General features: G+C 35.0%; 1 protein-coding gene across 1 annotated transcript in view; it reads left to right on the forward strand.

Annotated features, from left to right (window-relative positions):
* LOC107716986 (DNA-binding protein SATB1-like) overlaps positions 1-22245 on the forward strand; it is an 85810-nt gene that overhangs the window by 26563 nt on the left and 37002 nt on the right. The window contains exons 10-12 of the mRNA XM_016523626.1: positions 4709-4921; positions 8715-8786; positions 9686-9841. Of these exons, the coding sequence (XP_016379112.1) occupies positions 4709-4921; positions 8715-8786; positions 9686-9841 (441 nt within the window). The remainder of the gene's footprint in view (positions 1-4708; positions 4922-8714; positions 8787-9685; positions 9842-22245) is intronic.

Below are 22245 nucleotides of genomic sequence, written 5' to 3' on the forward strand. Positions count from 1 at the left end.
AATAATTTTAGATTTAACAAGAAACCAAAAATCTGAAACCCACCCAAATGACTTTCAATATATATATATATATATATATGTTTTTTTATTTTTATTTTTACTGATACTAGGCAAAATGACCACAGATTATTGTCTGATCAATATATGAGTCAACTACTAAGAGTGGAAATCATCAGGGATAATTTATCAATATCTAATTTATGATAGGTTAATATTATGATGCTTTTCTTGTTGTTATCTTTTAGTTATTAAAAATTGTCATACAATTAGGGTCAGATTTTTTTTTTACAGAATTCTCTGATACTCGCCAAGACGGCATTTATTTGTGCAAAAATACAGTAAAAACATTCATGTTGTGAAAGCTTTTCAATTTAAAATATCTGTTTTCTATTTAAACATTCTTTAATGAATAGAAAGTTCAAAGCAGCATTTTATTTGATTTTTTTTGTTACAATGTACACGTCTTTACTGTTACTTTTAATCAATTTACTTCAAAATAGAATTATTTTTATTTATTTTTTTTATCTGCATTGCGCTTCAGCCTTTTGCACAATTATTTTCCGTTTGGATTTGTCAAATTAATTGAGTGTCACTGTACATTTTCCTCAAAATATTATTGCACAAATCAGGGTTAATACTGTTACCTAAAACTAAAACCCTAAAAAAAGTTCATTACTTGAAAAAAAAAAGCTATAAATATGTATACAAATTTATTTTATTTCAGCTAGTTGCCAAGTAGATGGTTTATCTGCTTTTGTTTTGGGATCAACACAAAGTGCCCAATCGTCCAGTAAATGCAGGGTTATCAGGACTAAAAGCAGGCAAGCATTTTTCTCACAGATATTGCATCTCATCATTCAATCAAAAACTTTACAAATCATCAGCTTCCTGGCAGGAGTAACTGATCACTGACTCACGTCTTTTGGTTCGCACGCCCATGGCTTTGAGCTTGTTTTTCGTCACTGCACGCAATCTGTTGTCAGCCCTGAGCTGTGACAGGACACTTATTAGCGGTGTGGGCTAAGGCAGACATCACTATTGTTATTGTTCATTCAAATTATTAAATTTTCCAACCAAAAACTCATTCCTCACTGCTTGTGCTGTGTTATTGTGCATGAAGGATTCCTCAAATTGTGCAGCTTATTGAATGAGGTGTGTAGATTTACGGTTTTCCCTCAACAACAGGCAAAATTTGCTTTTGAAAGTATTTGAGAATTCACTGTAAAATATTTAGAAAATTATATATATCCCGCCTTTCTGAAACGCGTCGATTTTTACAAAGCTCATCGGTCTGAAAAGCAAATACCTGATTGGCCGAATACCTCAAGCGTGTGACGGAAATGTTACGCCCCTTGCCATATTGTGATTCTCTTTCCTAATGTTGGGATCAGAAGGAAGGCGATGCAAAGACTCTGTTCTTCCACAACTTGGCACTGTACAGCGGTTGTTGTCTTCTGAGCATCTTTATCGTTTGATTTCTGTGTAGACCTGCGTTTGCCTCTCTCGTTATTTACACTGTATGCATGAATCAGTGGGCGGGGCTAAACAGGCAGTGATGTAGAATCGGTGGGCGGGGCTAAACGGGCAGTGGTGTAGAATCGGTGGGCGGGGCTAAACAGGCAGTGATGTAGAAGCAGGCGTTGATCTTCTCTTGCGGAGGCAGGGCTTAGCCACACTATTACTTCATAAAGTGGCACATTACACAACCTGTCGTTTTGGCAGACTGGCTTCAATATAAGCTGTTTTTAGTCTAACGAGAAAGTTTTGAGTTCTGAAACTTACAGGATGTTTCTATAGTACAATGACCTCTTATATATCATGGGAATTTTGATTTCTCAGTTCATGACCCCTTTAAGTTAAAATACTAAAATAACCAAGACTAAAGCTAAAAACTAAAGTGTAATAAATGCTATACAGACGTATTAGAAAAAAGAGAAACTAATTAAAAAATTGCCAAAAACACAACAAAATCTCTCAATTTTATTAAAATTTAAAGTGAAAACAGAAAATATACAAAAAAAATCTACATCAAAATTTTCACTAATTATAATATTATATCAGTGATACTAAAATTACTCTGGTGAAAACTTAGTCTTGATGGTGATAAGATCTGTACCATATTGTGAAGTAAAATATCACAATACTTTGTCCCTGTATCAATTCATGAAAGCACCCAAACACCCTAACAAATGCTGGGAAAGTTGTCAGACAAAACTCAGCATTGTGGGGATGTTTCACTAGTTGTTATTAGTACAGTCCCGCCTTGACAACTGTCTGCCATCATCAGGTGAGACAAAGAGAGACGTACCTGGCCGTGTGCCAGCGGCAGGGGGTGGGTGCTGGCTCGGCCGCGGACTGTCACCGCAGCACACATGAGCGACTGTTGCTGGAGACAGCGGGAAGATAATGTCTCGTGACGTTCTGCATAAAACCCCCATTTGGCAGGAAGTGACTTTGATGTTGTGTTAGAGCGATAGGATAGGAATCTATAGGAATCGGAAGCCGCGTCATGACAGGCGTGTTTGCACAAATTGGCCTTTTAGTTGCGCTGGGAAGAATTTGCAACATGCATTTTTTTTTTGTTTCCACAGAGCCCTTAAATATTTATTGTACATCCTTCCCCACATGTGAATCATGGCTGCTTGTTGTGGCGTCTCATAGTCAAAATGTTTGTGGGTTTGGTGGCCCAATTTTAGGTTTTATTATGCATTTTATTATACATTAACCTTGATGGTGTTTGATAGTATTTGATCGAAAGTGTTACTGACCAATCCTAGCTTAGCAGCCTTTGGCTTCTACCAGATTTTCAGGCTATCTTTTGCTCTTTTCTAACATACATTTCTGTTAAAGTAAAAAAAAAAAAAAACGTTTGGGTTCAGTAAGACATTTTTTTTTATGCTCACAAAGGCTGGATTTATTTGATCAAAGATACACTAACATTTAGAAATATTTGAATATATTTTAAAATGTAATTTATTCCTGTGTTCAAAGCTGAATTTTCAGCATCATCTTCAGTGTCACATGATCCTTCAGATGTCATTCTAATATGCTGTTCAAACATTTCTTATTATTGATGTTGAAACAGTGATGCATTGTTGTAACATGTTTTGAATTTTATTTTATTTTTTGTAATTTTTTGTAATATTATAAATGTCTTTATCGTCACGTTTTGATCAATTTAATGCATCCTTGCTGAGTATTAATTTCTCTAATAAAATCATTTAAATTGTATTAAAGGGGTCATATGATGCTGCTAAAAAGAACATTATTTTGTGTATTTGGTGTAATGAAATGTGTTTATGCGGTTTAAAGTAAAAAAAAACACATTATTTTCCACATACTGTACATTATTGTTTCTCCTCTATGCCCCGCCTTTCTGAAACGTGTCGATTTTTACAAAGCTCATCGGTCTGAAAAAGCGAGGTGTGCTGTGATTGGTCAGCTATCCAGTGCGTTGTGATTGGCCGAATACCTCAAGCGTGAGACCGAAATGTTACGCCACTCACCATAGTTGATGCCGTGTCCCAGCCGGAGCAACGAGACAAAAACATTAAAACCCATTACAAACGAGGCATTTGTTGCATCCAGTGGGGACATAATTAAGGATTATAATGACTTATACTGTCTTTTTACGCGTTACGTTGCGCCGCGTAAACATAAAACCATGTCTGAATTTGTGATTGGAGAAATGACAAACAACAAGATCTACTCTACACTGCCCAAAAAACTCGCGTTTGAATCATCAGTGGCAAATCCTTTAAATGAAAACGTACTTACAGACTGAGTCAGAACTGCCGGCATTGTAGTCAACTCTCCCAGGATCAGTAAACAGTCCTCCATAAAATGTGCAGGCGATCCACAGCACTAAGTTGATGTATTCCCTCAGCGACCAGCACAGATCAGCTCTAGGCATAACGAAGCGGATATCGTCCTCTTTTGGAAGACCAAACAAAGTAGTGTCGCTTTCACAATGAAGCACACAACGTCTTCAGGACATGGCGGCAACAATACTACAGCGAGAATAAAAGTTACACCTTCTTTCTTTGCGTGAACATTTGGGCGGCGTTATGCAAATATTCCCATATAGTGAGGTAGATATGTGGGGGCGTGTTAGAACGAGCCGTTTTAGGTAGGCGTGGTTGACTCTTAACTTTTATAAAGAATATATCTTTGGATTTGAGACTTTAGTCTTTGCAACTTTACAGATCTTCTTTATGCACCAACAGCTTGTAACACTCCAAAGAGAAAGGAAAAATTGAAATCGCATCATATGACCCCTTTAACATCCTGTGTATTTGGATAGTAGTAAACAAAAATGATTATAAAACATGATGAATGTGTTGTAGAAACATTAGGAACAATTCTGTCCACTTGTAATCGGATTTTCCTTTTTTCAGTGACTTTAAGAAGCATTTCTGATTCTGATGTCTTTGTAGTTTTAATCGCATTACTGTATAATTTAACTTATTTGTAAAGAAAGACTTTGTAATGTCATAATATACATTAAATTTTTAGCGCTGCATTAGATTACTTTAATGAAAAGCACTTTTAACAGAAATATCCAATTTATTCCTATGGGACAGCTGTAACTAAGGTGGGCGGGGCTTATCGACGGGTCAATTGCTTTGTCGCGTATGGAGTGGAGAGAAAGTTTTAATTGTTGCTCTTTGCTAAGAGGACGATGCGTTTATTTCTGTGTCTCTCCCAGGGTCTTCTGTCTGAGATTCTTAGAAAAGAGGAAGACCCCAAGACAGCGTCTCAGTCACTCCTGGTCAACCTGCGAGCGATGCAGAACTTCCTGCAGTTACCGGAAGCGGAGCGCGACCGCATCTACCAGGACGAGAGGGAGCGCAGCTTGACTGTGGCCTCTGCTATGGGCCCTGCGCCCCTCATCAGCACCCCTCCCACACGCCCTGTACAGGTAACACAAATCGCACTCCAATGGGCACTAAAAGATCAGTTCTCCTTTGTAGAGTAAAAGGTGTGCTGTAGGGTTGTAACCTTTGGTGCATGGCAAAAATAGTTTATTTATTGTATTTTTGTATTGTTTTCCAGTTAAAATATCTATGCATCCTTAAAACGAGATCAATTTATTTGGATACATTTTATTTATCAAAGACCGAAAGAATATATCTTGAATTAGGTTCATTTTTCTTGCTTTTTTGGCAAAAGTTTTTTTTTTTCTTGTTTTATGCATAAATCTAACAGATTTAAATAGGTTATGTGTCTTGTTTATTTATATTTTATAAAAACAAAAAACAATGTATCTTGAGTTAGATTAGTTTTTCTTACTCTGTTGGCAAATGTTTATATTTTATGCTTAAGTCTAACAGATTTAAATAAATTCTCTGTCTTAGTTATATTTTTATAAACCCTAATAAAAATATTAGTGTTACTATTAGTATCACTATAAATATTAGTATCACTAACATAAAATTACTACAACATTAAAGGCAGAGTAAGTGATTTCTGGTAGCCAATGTTGATATTTGAAATCACCAAAATTTCTAAAGTGTTTTTGAAAAATCACATACCCTGCCTTTAACTCAAAACAGAAAATATAATCTTAATTCAAAATCTGAAACAAGATTAATTTATTTGGATACATTTTACTTATCAAAGACACAGTGAATATATCTGGAATTAGGTTAATTTTCCTTACTCTGTTGGCAAATGTTTTATGCATAAATCTAACAGACTTAAATAGGTTCTCTGTCTTCTTTATATTTTGCAATTTTGTTAATATTTTGAATAAATCCTTTTTTTTTCTTTTTTTTTTTGGAATAACATGCACTGATCATTCATTCACAGTAAGACCACAGACATGCATTAATATAGTAAATGGGGTCATGTTGAATTTAAATAGATTCTGTATTCTCACTTATGTAAATGCAGGTGGAATTGAACACTCAGACTCAGTTTCAGAACAAATATTTAGCATGCTCTCACTCACTCACATAATGAGTGATTAGCTAAGGTGTTTTTCATCAGTCATCGTCAGAGTATTTGCTTTGCGCAGACTGGAATGTAATGCGTAAATTCCTGAGGACCCCCGCCAACTGCTGGAAAAATGACTATTTTAACATACATAAAAAAAATTCCACAGCAGCTTTACTCGCATGAACAGAGTGTAAGATTGTACTAGCAATAGAAGATGGGGAAAACCTGTTTGGTAAAGGTCATTATTTTTGCAGTTCTGTTTGGTGTGTCCAGAAATGATGCACTGCGGCTTTAAATGACAGTGTATTATAGTAATGTGTTGGTCAGGAGCTCACACATGATAGTTTATACTAACACAACCACAAGCACACCATTGCAACCCCACAACTAGAACTCTGTATTTACAAATCTTGACTGACATGCAGTTAAGTACAGATGCAATAATACAGACTAAACGAAGCATTTCCCAATGCCTTAAAGCAAGACACTATACTGGCAAAACCTTTTCTTTTTTTTTCAGGCACTTGTCAATTTTGAGATTTTAGTCTATTTTGCTTTTGTAATGTGATGACTTTTTGCCTAGTGAAAAGAAAACATCAAAAATATATGTTTTAAATGTTTATACATTTAATCTATTTGCGACTATACATTTTAATTACAATACGTGGCTGTTTTCTCAAACTGAGCCAGACATTTCCACTTCAGTAGCACTTACATCTAACAAACTTTACAATTGTATTCATATTTATGTTTCTAGGCATAAAATGTACACGCATAACATTTTATGCCTATGGTGAAAATGCTTTTTTTCCTGGCTGTTGGCAATATTTTCTGATTTATGAAGTGATAAACTGAAATATCCAAAATCCCTTTTGTATTATCACCTGTAATGTCAACGAATTAAAACTGGCTTTATCCAGTGTACAGATTTCTGTTCTGGAGTTGTATGCAAATGAATGCATATCTAATTATATAATGCCTCTTTTGCATATTTAAACGTAACATTTCAGAAAACTTGTAATACAAGTTTGATTTGTCCTGTGTTTGATTTATTAATAGTGGTGTTAACAGCTGGAAACATTACATTTAGGCATTGTAAATTTTATGCATTTAGCAGACGCTTTTATTCAAATATTAAATGCACCACCTCTATTTTTAAAATTCTGTACTGTTATTGGCGATTACCAATGCAAAAGTGTCAGTACATCATACATCTGTACTTTGGTGGAAATGTTGAATGCAGGAAAGATATCAGGAAGTGTTTCTTTCACTCTCAGCCATTCTAGATCTCCGAACTCTTCAAGCAGGGCCAGAAAGGTATGCAGAGTCTCCTTCAAACGCAGTTGAGTGTGTCTTAGTGGATCGGACACAAAGCCTTCCTGTGTGTGATGGACTGAGGAGGCTCTTTTATACAGGAGAAAAACTCCCTCACACACAGAATGTGTAAAGACCGAAATGTCATCAGTGTTCACTCAAGTGTGCACGCATTTGTGTGTGCGCTTGCGTGCATCATGTCCTAGTGTGTGTGTGTGCAAACCAGATGCTGCTTTCCTGTTCAGATTCCATTATCAGATGGTTCTGTAACCTGATTATTCAGCAACTGCGCCTAATTCGTCAGTCTCGTACAACGCTGGGCAAAAGTCTCCATTATCTGATGATATTTGTTCAAATTGGTGACATTTTGAATCAAAGAGCATATCGATGCACTGCTTGACACACATAATGGCTGTGTTCCAAAACCTAGTGCTTCCTTGGTGCATAGGCAGCATCCTAACTGAAATGGAGCCTCAGATTTGGAACGTTCTACATAGGCAGCAAAAAGCATAAGCATCTAGTAAGCATAAAAATGTTTAGCACGCACAAATATTGGGTTATTTAAACATTCTAAATTGTATTTTTATTTAGTTTATTATGATATAATTAATGTTATTATTTTGTTAGTACTTTTCAGTATTTTATTTATTTTAACATTATACATTTTATTTTAATTTATTTAAATTTAATATAATTAATGTTATTTTATTGGTACTTTTCAGCATTTAATAAATTATATATTAGATAAAATATTTAATATTTTATTTCAATATGATATATTATTTAAATATTTTTATCTAAATATATTATTATTAAAAATACTTTTTGAACTTGATGCCTTTTATATGCATGTTTAGATTAACTTTGCTGTCTGTTTTTGAACATGCCATCAGTCAGATAACATTTTATCCATCATTGGCTCTTTTGCATAAAATGTTTGATAAAGCAGGTCCAGGTAGAGGGAAGTCTTTTGATGTATGGCAGCTTGATGCTGACAGATATGAGTGAGATGTTCGCAGGATATTTTCTGCTGTAAATCAGCAGGGTGGCACGTCTTGCAGTGCTGCAAGGCTTTTATGGCGGTCATAAAAACGGATGTGAAGGTATGTTTCCCACATACGTTAATGGATCGCCAGACAGTGTGTGCAAGTTAGTGCATGCTCATCCCTTTATAATCAGATATGGTCACAAAATAACTCGGCCTAGACACTGATGCTTCACATGTAAATGACTGCTGTAGGTGCCGCTGCGCTGACAGCCTCTTCAACGGTTCTGCTGTGGCAGTTTGGAGACCCTTCATGTTAAAAAAAAAGTTATAGCCATGTTTGCAAGTCGTTTTGCTGCAGAAATCACTGCTGTGTGATTGAAATCTGATCATGTGTTACTAGAGTATTCTGATCAGTCCGATTAAGTGTTATTTTAACCTATTGTTTTAAACATTTGTGTGTGTGTGTTCACAGCCCAGAAGAGAGGAGTGCAACAGTGTGAGACCAGAAGACTGGAATCCCAGAATTCCAGTGGGCATCTCTCCTGTGAGTGCACATATGGTACACCGTTTATGCAAAAAGTGATGCAAGATTTTGTCCTTGATTATAAACCTATGTACACATATATTATTAAAAAGATTTGCTAAAATAATAATTAAATAATTAAATAAATGGTAATGTATAATAATAATAATAATAATAATAATAATAATTATGTAACATATTTTTAGATATTAAAAATAATAATTATTATAAAAAATTTTTGTTGTTTTATTATTATTTCATATATATGTAGTTCAAAAGTTTTTGAAAGAAGTTTCTTCTGCTCACCAAGGCTGCATTTTATTTGATAAAAATAAATATGAAAAATTACTGTTTTATATTTTAATATATTTTCAGATTTAATTTATTTCTGTGATGCAAAGCTGAATTTTCAGCATCATTACTCCAGTCTTCAGTGTCACATGATCCTTCAGAAATCATTCTAATATGCTTATTTGCTGCTCAAAAATCATTTGTTATAATTATAATTTATTATTAAACATGTATTATATAATATTATAGTATTAGCTTTTTTAACTAAATAAATGTCTTTATTTAGACTTTTGATCATTTTAATGCATCCTTGCTGAAAAAAAAAAACTATTCTTTCATAAATAAATCCAAATCTTACTGACCCTAAGCTTTTGAACAATTGTGTATGAAATAATGTATGTATGTGTGTGTGTGTGTGTGTGTGTGTATGTATATGTATGTGTATATATATATATATATATATATGTATATGTGTGTGTGTGTATATATATTATTTTATATAGTTTATATTATTATTATTATTGTTAACCTTCTTGTTTGAAAGTTTATTAAAAATGTAAAAGTCTATCCATCTACCTAACTTTTTTCTTTTTTCTTTTTACTTGTTGCATGATTTGTCCTCTGCTCAGGTGAAGCCCAACCCTCTGACCTCGGAGTGGAACGGGAAATCGGAGAACTGCGTGTTAAACATCAACTCCTCCATCTACGACGAGATCCAGCAGGAGATGAAGAGGGCCAAAGTGTCCCAGGCCATGTTCGCCAAGGTCGCCGCCTCGAAGAGCCAGGTACGGCCCGCTCCGACTTCGACTTTCAGCAGCCTATCATGCTTGAACTGCTCGTCCGGTTGACAAAACATTGTCAAACATTTTTGTGTACAGCCTACAGAAAGCTCAGATAGCGAGATAAAAGCGTAAAAGGAGTGCTTTGTTAAACCTCGCAGGTAGCGCAGCGCCGTAATGACTTGCGCTGCTTTATTGTGGGCTTGCGGACAGCAGACAGTGTTGCAACATAAAACAAATGTGTTTATATAATTCAGCTGTGCAACGATCACACTGTTATCTTACAAAGCGAACAGCCTTCTGCTGAATACAGGCCTCTGTGAGAAACATTACCGTCTGTTTTAGCCTATTAAAACTAATTAAAGAAACGCAAGGCGAGCCCCATTATTAAAGGTTTCACATATCTATGTGCACACTTAAAGATTTTCACAATTACATCTGATGGGGGGGGAAACGTGAATGAAAGCCCTAAATTATCTAGAAATATCAGCAGGTTTTTGCTGATTGCACTGATTACGGTGCCAGATACTTTTGTTTCACCAAATTACAGTTTGATGCACAAACCACTGTTTTTGTCGAAGGGAGTTCAAAGCCAAGAAGGGTGGAGGAGAGAAAAGACAAACCGGGGCATTTATTCACGTAAGATTCTCGTCTAAAATGATGGTTTGAGAGAAAAGAGCCCCCTCTCTGCCTGAGCCTGTGTGCTCCATTCATGACTGGTGTGAATGTGAATTGAGCAGCAGATAAGAACTGTGCTAATTACGCAGCTGAAAAAGGGGCCTGGGAGAGCACTTATCTCCGGCTCCATCTCGTAATGTGCGCTCCCCGGGCAGCTGGTACCCCCTCCTTCCCGTTCCCAGCCCCCTCTGTGGGGCCCACGGGGCCCGCCAGCTGAATGTCCGGCCGGTGCCGAGTGCCTGGCGGTGCTGGTGCAGATGCAGAGCAATCGTATTTACAAAACGGGCGCTACCATGTCGTAATTAGCGGTGGGGAAGCTCTTTTCCAATTGAGGTGTGACGATTGAAGAATCATAGAGGGAAGTCAATTGGTATCAGCCATAATTACAGTACGTTTTCATTGTGATCGGTCAGTTTGATGGCATTTTGAGTGCTTTTAATGAAGAATAGTGATCAGTCTTGCCTGAAAATTCTCATTTTGTCATTTGAGGCGACAGGCCAAAGCTACATTTCTTATTATCAATGATGAAAACAGTTGTGCTGCTTAATATTTTTGTGGAAACGGTGATACGTTTTTCTTTCATAATTCTTTGATGAATAGAAAGTTCAAAAGAACAGCATTTATTTGAAATAGAAAACTTTTGTAGCATTATAAATGTCTTTACTGTCGCTTTTGATCAATTTAATGCGTCCTTGCTGAATAAAAGTATTAATTTATTTTAAAAAGTTGCACTGACCCCAAACTTTAGAATGATAGTGTATGAAATAATAAATAAATGATTTTTGTGTAGTAGTAATAATAATAATAATACATTATTTTTATTATTAATATTATTATTATTATTATTATTATATAGTTTATTACAGGCCAAAGCTACATACAAATTATATTCTTAGAACTGTTATCTTTTTAGAATGTAAAATAGCAAAATAAATAAATAAATGAAATACAATTATGAAATGCATTCTGACTGAAGTCCAATTTATGATTTCTGAACCAAGTAGGATGTCAAACTTGGTAACAATTCACAATAAGTTCCCACTAGTTAGTGTTAATGCATTAACTAAAACTCAAAAGCCTTCACTACAACCTGCTAAAATGCTAAAGTTTGGCTTAATTTGAAGAAATTATGACGGAAATATATTGTACAGTAGAATGTATTTCAATACAGTTATTAAAACAATATCCCAATTTTTTGTCCATATTTTAATCATAATTTCATTTGATTGCATTTTAAAAGATCAATTAAATTGTTAAAGTTGTATGTATTTGTATGATTGCCACTGTTTTTCATGAATGCATTTGTATGAAACCATAAAACACAAAATTCAGAAAAATTCAAATGGAAAAACAGAATTGGGGGGGGGATTAAACAGATTTCATAATTTTTTTATCGATTGATTATAACTTCATTTGACTTATATTTTAAAAGACCAATTAAATTGTTAAAGTTTTATGCATTCAAATGATCACCACTCTTTTGGTTATAAATTTGTATTAAATCATAATACAGAATTCAGAAAAAAATGAAAACTGAAAACAGAATTTGGGGGAAAAAACAAATTTCATAATTTCATTTGATTACATTTTAAAAATATCAATTAAATAGTTAACATTTTATGCACTCGTATGATTACCACAGTTTTAATAATAAATTTGTGTTAAATCATAAAACACAGAATTCAGAGAAATTGAAACCGAAAACTGATTTTGGGAAAAATAAAACACTTTTCATAATTTCATTTGATTGATCATTATTGCATTCGATTTACATTTTAAAAGTCAACAAAATAAAAAGAAGAGAGGGGAAACAAAGAAAAAGAAACTGACTTTGGGGGAAAAAAAAATAAAGCCAGCCTTTAGATTTTATAGGGCCCTCATGTTAGCTTAGATCTGAATAAAAGTATTAATTTATTTTAAAAAGTTGCACTGACCCCAAACTTTAGAATGATAGTGTATGAAATAATAAATAAATGATTTTTGTGTAGTAGTAATAATAATAATAATACATTATTTTTATTATTAATATTATTATTATTATTATTATTATATAGTTTATTACAGGCCAAAGCTACATACAAATTATATTCTTAGAACTGTTATCTTTTTAGAATGTAAAATAGCAAAATAAATAAATAAATGAAATACAATTATGAAATGCATTCTGACTGAAGTCCAATTTATGATTTCTGAACCAAGTAGGATGTCAAACTTGGTAACAATTCACAATAAGTTCCCACTAGTTAGTGTTAATGCATTAACTAAAACTCAAAAGCCTTCACTACAACCTGCTAAAATGCTAAAGTTTGGCTTAATTTGAAGAAATTATGACGGAAATATATTGTACAGTAGAATGTATTTCAATACAGTTATTAAAACAATATCCCAATTTTTTGTCCATATTTTAATCATAATTTCATTTGATTGCATTTTAAAAGATCAATTAAATTGTTAAAGTTGTATGTATTTGTATGATTGCCACTGTTTTTCATGAATGCATTTGTATGAAACCATAAAACACAAAATTCAGAAAAATTCAAATGGAAAAACAGAATTGGGGGGGGGATTAAACAGATTTCATAATTTTTTTATCGATTGATTATAACTTCATTTGACTTATATTTTAAAAGACCAATTAAATTGTTAAAGTTTTATGCATTCAAATGATCACCACTCTTTTGGTTATAAATTTGTATTAAATCATAATACAGAATTCAGAAAAAAATGAAAACTGAAAACAGAATTTGGGGGAAAAAACAAATTTCATAATTTCATTTGATTACATTTTAAAAATATCAATTAAATAGTTAACATTTTATGCACTCGTATGATTACCACAGTTTTAATAATAAATTTGTGTTAAATCATAAAACACAGAATTCAGAGAAATTGAAACCGAAAACTGATTTTGGGAAAAATAAAACACTTTTCATAATTTCATTTGATTGATCATTATTGCATTCGATTTACATTTTAAAAGTCAACAAAATAAAAAGAAGAGAGGGGAAACAAAGAAAAAGAAACTGACTTTGGGGGAAAAAAAAATAAAGCCAGCCTTTAGATTTTATAGGGCCCTCATGTTAGCTTAGATCAATTAAATAATATTAACAGATACGACTTTTGATTTTAAGATTAATAAATGCTTTCAAATTATTTTTCATAATTAGTTTAAATATAGTTAACAAATGTTAGCAAATGAACCCTTATTGTAAAGTGTAGCCACAAACTGTGTGTGTTTGTGTCTGTCCCTCTCACCCCCTGCCTGGCTGAAGGACCTCAGGGTCCTGGATGGCGTGTGGTGGGAGGTGTTTTGCCGTATGGTTATCTTCCGTGGCGTGTCAGATTAATTGGCGCGTCCATCAGTGCAGGAATCCTCGTCCGTAGCGGAGGTAGACTGCAGCAGCACTGGCCGCAGCACACGCTAGAGATCTGGCACAGGCCACGGGTTTGGCTTCCGCAGCCACGGGGCTCCAGACTCGGCCCAGCTCTGCCCTCGATGAGAGCCATGGAGATGGGAGGTGTTGAGGGGGAGGCGCAGCGCTCATCCCCTGGGCTTTCAAAGCCGTAAACAGTAGTTTGAGGGGGTTAAAGAGAGCCATCGCATGTGTGTGTGAGCGTGTGTACCTGCTTACTCATGTGGCCGCGTGTACGGCTGTGGTGTAAAGGGGTGTGTGTGTGTGCTGTTTATTGGGGGATGGGTACTGGATCGGAGCCATGCCGTCCCCCTCTCTGGGCACACATCCATACAGGACGTGAGTGCCAGGCTTTATCTATTTGGTGGCACTTTCATATTCCGAGTAGCATTTCAATTAATTTCTCCTCCTGCACCACAGAAAAACCACCGTTTCTGCAGCTTGTAAACTGAAAAAGAAACATATAAACAGTTTATTTAACACTATTTTTGCAGCTTGTAAACTGAAAAAGAAACCTATAAATTGTTTATTTGTACGCTCTCGTTGATGTCTATTGCAGCGTTTGCGAAAATTGTGATGTTTTGTAGGTGAAACGAAAGCTGTTGAGGTTCTAGTGGTGAATTTCTTTCCTTCCCTCCTTCACTGCAGGATATTTTCGCCTGTCCAATTGTAGTTTTTATTTGAAATATCATTCATATGGAACAATTCATGAACCTACGTTTAAGGTCAACATGAAGTGCTGTTCGCAACCAATTTTTTCGAATGCATTTTTGATGAGTTAAGATAAGGTACAATATTTTTGTTTGTTTGTTTTTGAAAGAAGGCTGCATTTATTTGCCCAAAATACAGTAAAAACAGTAATATTGTGAAAGATTATTACAATTCAAAAGATGTTTTCTATTAAAATGTTTTCTAGAATGTAATTTATTCCTGTGATGTAAAGCTGAATTTTCAGCATCATTAATCCAGTCTTCAGTGTCACATGATCCTTCAGAAATCATTCTAATATGCTGATTTGCAGATCAAGAAACATGTGTATATGTTTATATACATGTTTCATATACGTGTGTTTGTGTGCATGTATGTATGTATGTATGTATATATATATATATATATATATATATAACATTATAAGTGGCTGTACTGTCACTTCGTCACTACTGTCACTTTTTATCAATTTGTGTCATTGCTGAATAAAACTAATTATATAAAAAAAATCTTACTGACTCCAGACGTTTGAATGGTAGTATATACCAATTAAAATGTTGATTTAATTGCTCTTTATTAATTCCCAAAATATATTCAAATAATTAGATATAATTATTATAAAAAAATTAATCATATATTTAATTGTGGGCATTTCAGAATAGAGCCAGGGATATGGAGGGAGAAGTTAAAAAATAAATGATGAAATGGAAAACATTTATAGTTTTGGAATGTAAGTTTATATATGTGTGTGTATGTATATATGTATATATACACAAATATTAAAAAAATAATTTAGAATAACATGATGCACTGATGAATCATTCACAATAAGACCAGGAACACGTAATATTACGTAAATAGGATCAGTTTTGATTTCATGTTGAGTAGATTTAGAGGTTTGTTAAAGTCCCTAATTTTGAATATGAGCAATAGTGAAAGTAACGTATGACTGAGCAAACACCACTAATACAGACATGACAGTGCTGAAGTGGCATTCACAGAGCTCTGCTGGGGCTGGGAGAATAGAGAGAAGAAGGGCATTATGGGAGTTGTGCTGACACCCTCTGATGGTGAATACAATCACGGCCCCTGTTGTCAGATGACAAGCCCTTTAGAACCCAGAGCCATTCCCTTAGAGTGACCTGCGTCTCTATCTCTCTCTCTCTGTCTGTATGTCTCTCGCTCACTCCTGGAAGAGGCTGTGGTAATTAGCAGGGCTCTAATGAGACAGAATGTCAGTGATCTGCCGCAGTACAGGGGAGCAGGCGATAGGCCGGTGTGTGTATGAAGGGGGGTAGAGGAGGCTGTGCCATCTGTCACTGAGCGCCTGGCTCGCTGCTCTCTAGGGGGGAACAGTGGGTCGGCATAAGTGACAGAGAGAGATATATAAAAATTTGCAGGATAGACTGTGTATATCAGTACAAAATTGCATTTGTAATTTCAACTGGTGGTCGACCGATATATCATCTATTTGCAGATAATGAGCTATTCTGAGGCTTTGTTGTTGGTTGATTTAACAGTTTTGGTATGTCCCAATTGTATCAGTTTCACAGCCTTGCCAACATAATAAACCCAGCATTTAATAATCATTCTAATCATAACATTTTCTTTATTTTTTTTTATTTATTTTTTTTATATTATTGGAAATTTTAGGTGATTGTTTTTGCATTTTTTTTCTAGCAATTTTAAAATGTTTATTTATTCGTTTATAAATTTTTTATTAATTTTCTTCTATTTCCCAGTTTCGAATTAAATATTTATAAAATATCAGCATTATATACTGTAGATATTGTATTGATACCGGCCATCAAATATACTTGACCACTACAAGAATGATGCAATTTTGGCCAGTTAGCATTAACGATAAATTTTTTTATTGAATTTAAATATTATTTAAATAAGCATTTATGTAATTTTTGCAGAAAAATTAAAATTCTCCACCATTTAATTGTATTTTGCATAAAAAGTTGATGTGTGTATGTGTGTGTATATGCATATATATATACATATATATATAATGTGTGTGTGTGTGTGTGTGATATATATATATATATACACATACATACGCACACACATATATACACACACACACACACACACACACACACATATATATATATATATCATATATACACACACACATATATATATATATAGGAAGCTACATTCATTCAAACATTTACACTAATATTAAACCAATATATATCGACCTGGCATATCAATCGGCCCAAAGATCTTGATCCACCATGGCCACTTGGCCCGATTCATTTATTAACATTTTCTGTTTCCAGATATTTTTTCATTTGAATATTGTGTAAAACAAGTGGTTATTTAATTTTTTATTGTATCTGTCATCAGCTAACCTGCAGTCCGAAAAACAGCTTCAGTTTTTCTCTTCCAGGAAAACAGACCAGCAATATTGATGACATCACCTTGCACTCAGGGGTGTCCTGCAGATTTTTGTCTAATAAAATTGAGACTGAGACCTTCCCTCCCCCTGATAACACCTGCCTCTGTAGGCTGTGATGTAAACTGCAGTCTATTGGCTGTTCATTCCATCAGCTGTGTTTGAGCTGTTCCTGTGGGCGGGACGTTTGAGGAGCAGGTGTGGCCTAAATCACATTTATTTGACCTATATTTGCAGGGCAGGTCTAGACTCATCGTCTGCCGCTGCGCTTCTGCATTTGCTTTCATTAAGGCACAAGAACCCAAAGCCGAATGCAAATCAAATTACGCTCCTACTGCATATGGAAGTTCGGTCCTCCCTCTTCCTGTTCTGATGGACCCTATAATTTTACAGAGAATATATATTTTTCATTATCGTGCTTCATTTTGAAGAGTTGTTTGTTTACGGTTATGAATTCACTGCTTCCCAGGGGCGTGTGTGAGGCAGATGGGAGCGGCGGGCCTGTGAGAGTGGAAATAGGGCCATGACTGTTTATTAATTGATTTATTTATTTATCTGGCTGCCTGGTTATTAGGTTGCCTGGGAAACAGCTGCAGTTCCCCTGTATTATTAAAGACACAATATTCGTGAACCAGAGACCCAGATGTCTGGGAAATTAATTCCGCGTATGATTTATCGCAGAGCTCGCCTCCAAACGAACCTTTTTCCTTGTCGTTTAACTCGTTCGTTGACCATCTTCTGGTTCTCCGGCTTGTTCTCCATCTGTTTACTCTCTCACTCTCTCTCTCTCTCTCTCTCTCTCTCCTCGGCATGTAAGGTAGCTTTAGAGGTGGCCCGGTTTCTCGCGCTCTCCTCTGTCAGACCACACAGGGCTTGTTCTGAGGCCCATTCTCGCTAATCTGATCAGGCAGGCAAATACGCCGGGAAAAGCGGCTTTAATGATCCCCCTAATTACCGCAAGTCAATACCAACTGTATTATTAGACTCCGGGAAAATATTCCATTAGGGTCCCCCCTGTGGGACTCCCTGCACGTAGCGATGTCACGCGCCACGCGCCCCCATGCTTGTAATTAATTTTATTTACACACGCAGGAATTCACAAGGTCGCACCTGCAGCCCGGAGCCGCCTCGCCCGGCCCCCGACTCGCCCGCTTAATCAGATCTGTCATAATTACCATTCTGCATGCTTGTTGACATCGTATCAAGGTGCAAAGTTGTTTCTGGGCAGTTTTTGTCAGTTAAGTTCACATAGGAGGTCATTTCTATATTTACTATATCAGAGCAGGTTTTGCACATTTTTGCAATCAAATACAGCCAGATCTTTTTAACTCATTTTTTTTTTTGTTCACTATCCTTTAATCATTGTAAAATGATTTGCTTAAAGTGCACAATATTTACAATAAATGACACTATTTTATTTTCTAATGCAATGCATTTCTGAAGTGCAGCTTAAGCATCCAAATACTTTTTGGGGTCAAAGTGTATTATAACTTCTAGAAAGCTCACAAGGAACATCTTAACGGCGCCATACATGCTGGTAAGCAGGTTTTCCGCACATACTGTAACAACCCTTTTGTCTCTGGTTACAGATCTCTAGATAGATGGATAGACAAACAGACAGGCATTATTGATCCCCAAGGGGAATTTTTCATAAAAACAGCGCTATACATTTGCATGTTGCAATCAAACAAGACAAGACAGAACACGTCGCTCTTTAGCATCACATACATGGTGAGAAATATGAACGTGCTGAACAATAAATGCTCTGAATAAGTTCTTACTTCAGTAAGTTTACTCTACTCTTCTTCTACAGTTAGTTTTGGTCAAATACGGTCATGGCAACAGTTTGAGGAGAGTCTCCGCTGTTTATTGCTTAAAGGAAACTCTCTATCGCCCCCTTGAGTTCGGAGGTTTGTTAGCGTTTGCGATGCATTCCCATCTTAAATATGCTTGTAGCCCGAGGATGAAGGCAGTAGGAGTGTTTGCTTGACCACATCTGTGGAGAACGGATGCGATTCTGTGTGTTTCAAGTTCATTTGGGGCACTGGCCTCATTTTCTCTTCCTCCATGCCAAGAGCATTTGAATAAATACTGGGAGCAGATCTATTTGCATAGTAAGATATCCAAAAAGGCAGTCCATTCTCTGCCTATTTTTGGCCCTTTTTTTTTTTTTTTGCTTATTGTTGCAGAAGATTCAGATATGCTGTGCGAGCGCATTAATATATTTCAGCCAACAGATGGACTTGATGCGCATGCGGCGGGTCCAATTCCTTCGCTTGTATATCCACAAACCCCACACACGTTCGCTCTTAGGGCCCCGTGCGCAGACGAAAACAGGTTTGAACATACTGTATTATCTTTTGAATTGATCTGCATGACACTGTCTGCCAAAGCTGAGTCGGTGCCAGATTCAGGATGGGCGGTAGAGCAGGAAACAATAATGCTTTGTCTGTTGAACACTGCAGCCCTCTGCCTGACATCAAGATGTTTGTTTCTGGCTTTTGTTTTTACTTCAACGCGTTCGAGACTGAAGCCATAACCATGGATTAGCATCTTTATTTAAAAACAATGGAAAAGAGTGAAAAAGAAAGAATAGTTCTTTAACATCTGCCCCCCTGATTGCGATTTTTAACAGGCATCCGCGTGAGTTTGTGTGTTTGTTTAATAGAGGAGTCTGGGTACGCCCTCAGGTCTATAGGGGCCGTATCTCGACTGAAACTTGCTGACTGTTTGAGAACGGCATCCAACGATGGGATGACTGATAAGCGTACAGCCGTGGCATAGAGGGCACAGCGGTGATCTTGAGACAGCCGTGACCAGCTGATCTGACATCATAATTCATATAGTTCTGTACTATATAGTAAGCAAAATTAGGATTAATGCATCCCAAATCTTTAATAATATGACATAGTGTCCGGAGGAATACTGTTCGTCAACCGTGGGCACTATAAATAAAAACGAAAAATTAAATTCAAATGAGAAATTTAAATAAAATTCAAATGAGAAAAATAAAAACAATAAGAAAAAAATAAAATAAGAATGTTTTATATACTGTATACACACACACATAATTTTTGTTTTTAAGTATTTAAATTAAATTTAAATAGAATATCAAAACAACAAAAATCGTCAACCATGTGCACATATTTATACACAGTGTGTGTGTGTGTGTATAAATTTTATAAAATAAAAAAATAAAATAACAATAAAATTAAAAAAAGAATATAAGAAAAATGTTACAATACAGATTAAAAAAAATATAAAAATGTATACAATTTATATTTTTATAACTAAATTTATATTTATTTGTTTAAATTAAATAATTGAAATTAAATGCTTTAAATCATTTTAATGAAATTGTTTTGCTGCTAAATGTTTAGTTTAATATTTAATATTTTTCTAGTGTATATATATATATTTTTTTTGTTAAAATATAAATTAAAATTGTATTTTTTCTCTCTCAAATTTATTTATTTTTTTCTTCTAATTTTATTAGTGGTATTTAGTGTAAATTGATCTGTTCAGATGCTATTTAATGCCAAGAGTGCCATATAAAATAATTTTTTGGTACCAGATAAATATGATTATTTAGGTAAGATAATGCCCTCTTAAATCACTTCAATTTTGTTTTAGTTTGTAACTTTAAAGTAGCGTCCTACTTTTCATTATGGGTAGTTTATATCGTAGCAAGTTTCCCAATAACCTTGCCAAATACTTCTCTCCAATACTAGTCTCTATAATTTCTCGAAGGTATTTTCTTGACGATCACTAACCAAGTACACACTTTTTTGTTAAAATATAAATTAAAATTGTATTTTTTCTCTTTCTCAAATTTATTTATTTTTTTCTTCTAATTTTATTAGTGGTATTTAGTGTAAATTGATCTGTTCAGATGCTATTTAATGCCAAGAGTGCCATATAAAATAATTTTTTGGTACCAGATAAATATGATTATTTAGGTAAGATAATGCCCTCTTAAATCACTTCAATTTTGTTTTAGTTTGTAACTTTAAAGTAGCGTCCTACTTTTCATTATGGGTAGTTTATATCGTAGCAAGTTTCCCAATAACCTTGCCAAATACTTCTCTCCAATACTAGTCTCTATAATTTCTCGAAGGTATTTTCTTGACGATCACTAACCAAGTACACACTTTTAGTGCATAGTAGAAGTATACAAACTGGGATGCGGCCCAGTGATGCTGGGGAGCTGTTGGCCGATTCGGGACCGTTGGCGACATCAAGGTCCAAGTGATTTGAGACGGGTATCGTCTCAGGAGTCTGAGGCCTGGCAGAACAGGGTGAGCGGAGGGGACGATAAGGAGCAAATGAGATAATAAAAAGGTGTTGATGGTGCCATGTGACTGTGATGTGGAAAACCGCAACTGTCTGTGGCTCCTGAACTCAATCCCAAGGTTATTAATGTGTCCGCTGGCATCTGGGTCCGGACGAGGGACATAAACACCACGCTGTTCTCTCACAGTAGCGTCCTGTACTTGTCTCATTGGCAGCTTGTGACCGCTCGGCCCTCACACGCATAGACACACCGTATCCTGCTTAGTTGGGTGAATCTTACGCATGAATTCAGCCATTGTGCGCAAGAGAAATATTTTTATCAGAATGTACCACTGCTATTTATACCCCAAACACAATGGAGGCTCTGGTGGGCTGCCTGGACCCTCTCTTCATGTAGCACTTGACCTGTCCACCCATCCACAGCCTTTAAGGATGTTTGGGTAACATAATCTTATAAAGTTGAGCTGTAAATGGGTGAATCTCACGCAAAATCTGTCAAAAATATTTAAAGGTCATATTTCACCATAACATAAGAATAAAAAAAAAATATATATAAAGTAAATTAATTTGGTCTTAAAATTAAGCTTAAGATTAAAATAAAAAAATAAATGATCAAATAGTTTTATTTAAATAAAATAAAGTTAAACTATTTTATAATTTATTTCATGTGAAAAGTGACCGTAAATATGACTTAAAGAAAATTAGGCTTACTAATTTTGTATTTTATTTTATTTTATTTCACACATTTTTTTATGTGAAATGTGAGCATAAATTTGGCTTAAAGAACATCAGGCTTACTATTTATTTTATTTTGTTTTAAATATAATATTTTATAATTAAATTTTTGGTGTGAAATGTGACCTGGATTTTTATTTATGTATTTATTTGTTTTTATTTTATTTTTATTTATT

The sequence above is a fragment of the Sinocyclocheilus rhinocerous genome, unplaced genomic scaffold (genome assembly GCF_001515625.1).
Source record: "Sinocyclocheilus rhinocerous isolate Xijiao unplaced genomic scaffold, SAMN03320098_v1.1 scaffold1832, whole genome shotgun sequence".
Lineage (NCBI taxonomy): Eukaryota > Metazoa > Chordata > Actinopteri > Cypriniformes > Cyprinidae > Sinocyclocheilus > Sinocyclocheilus rhinocerous.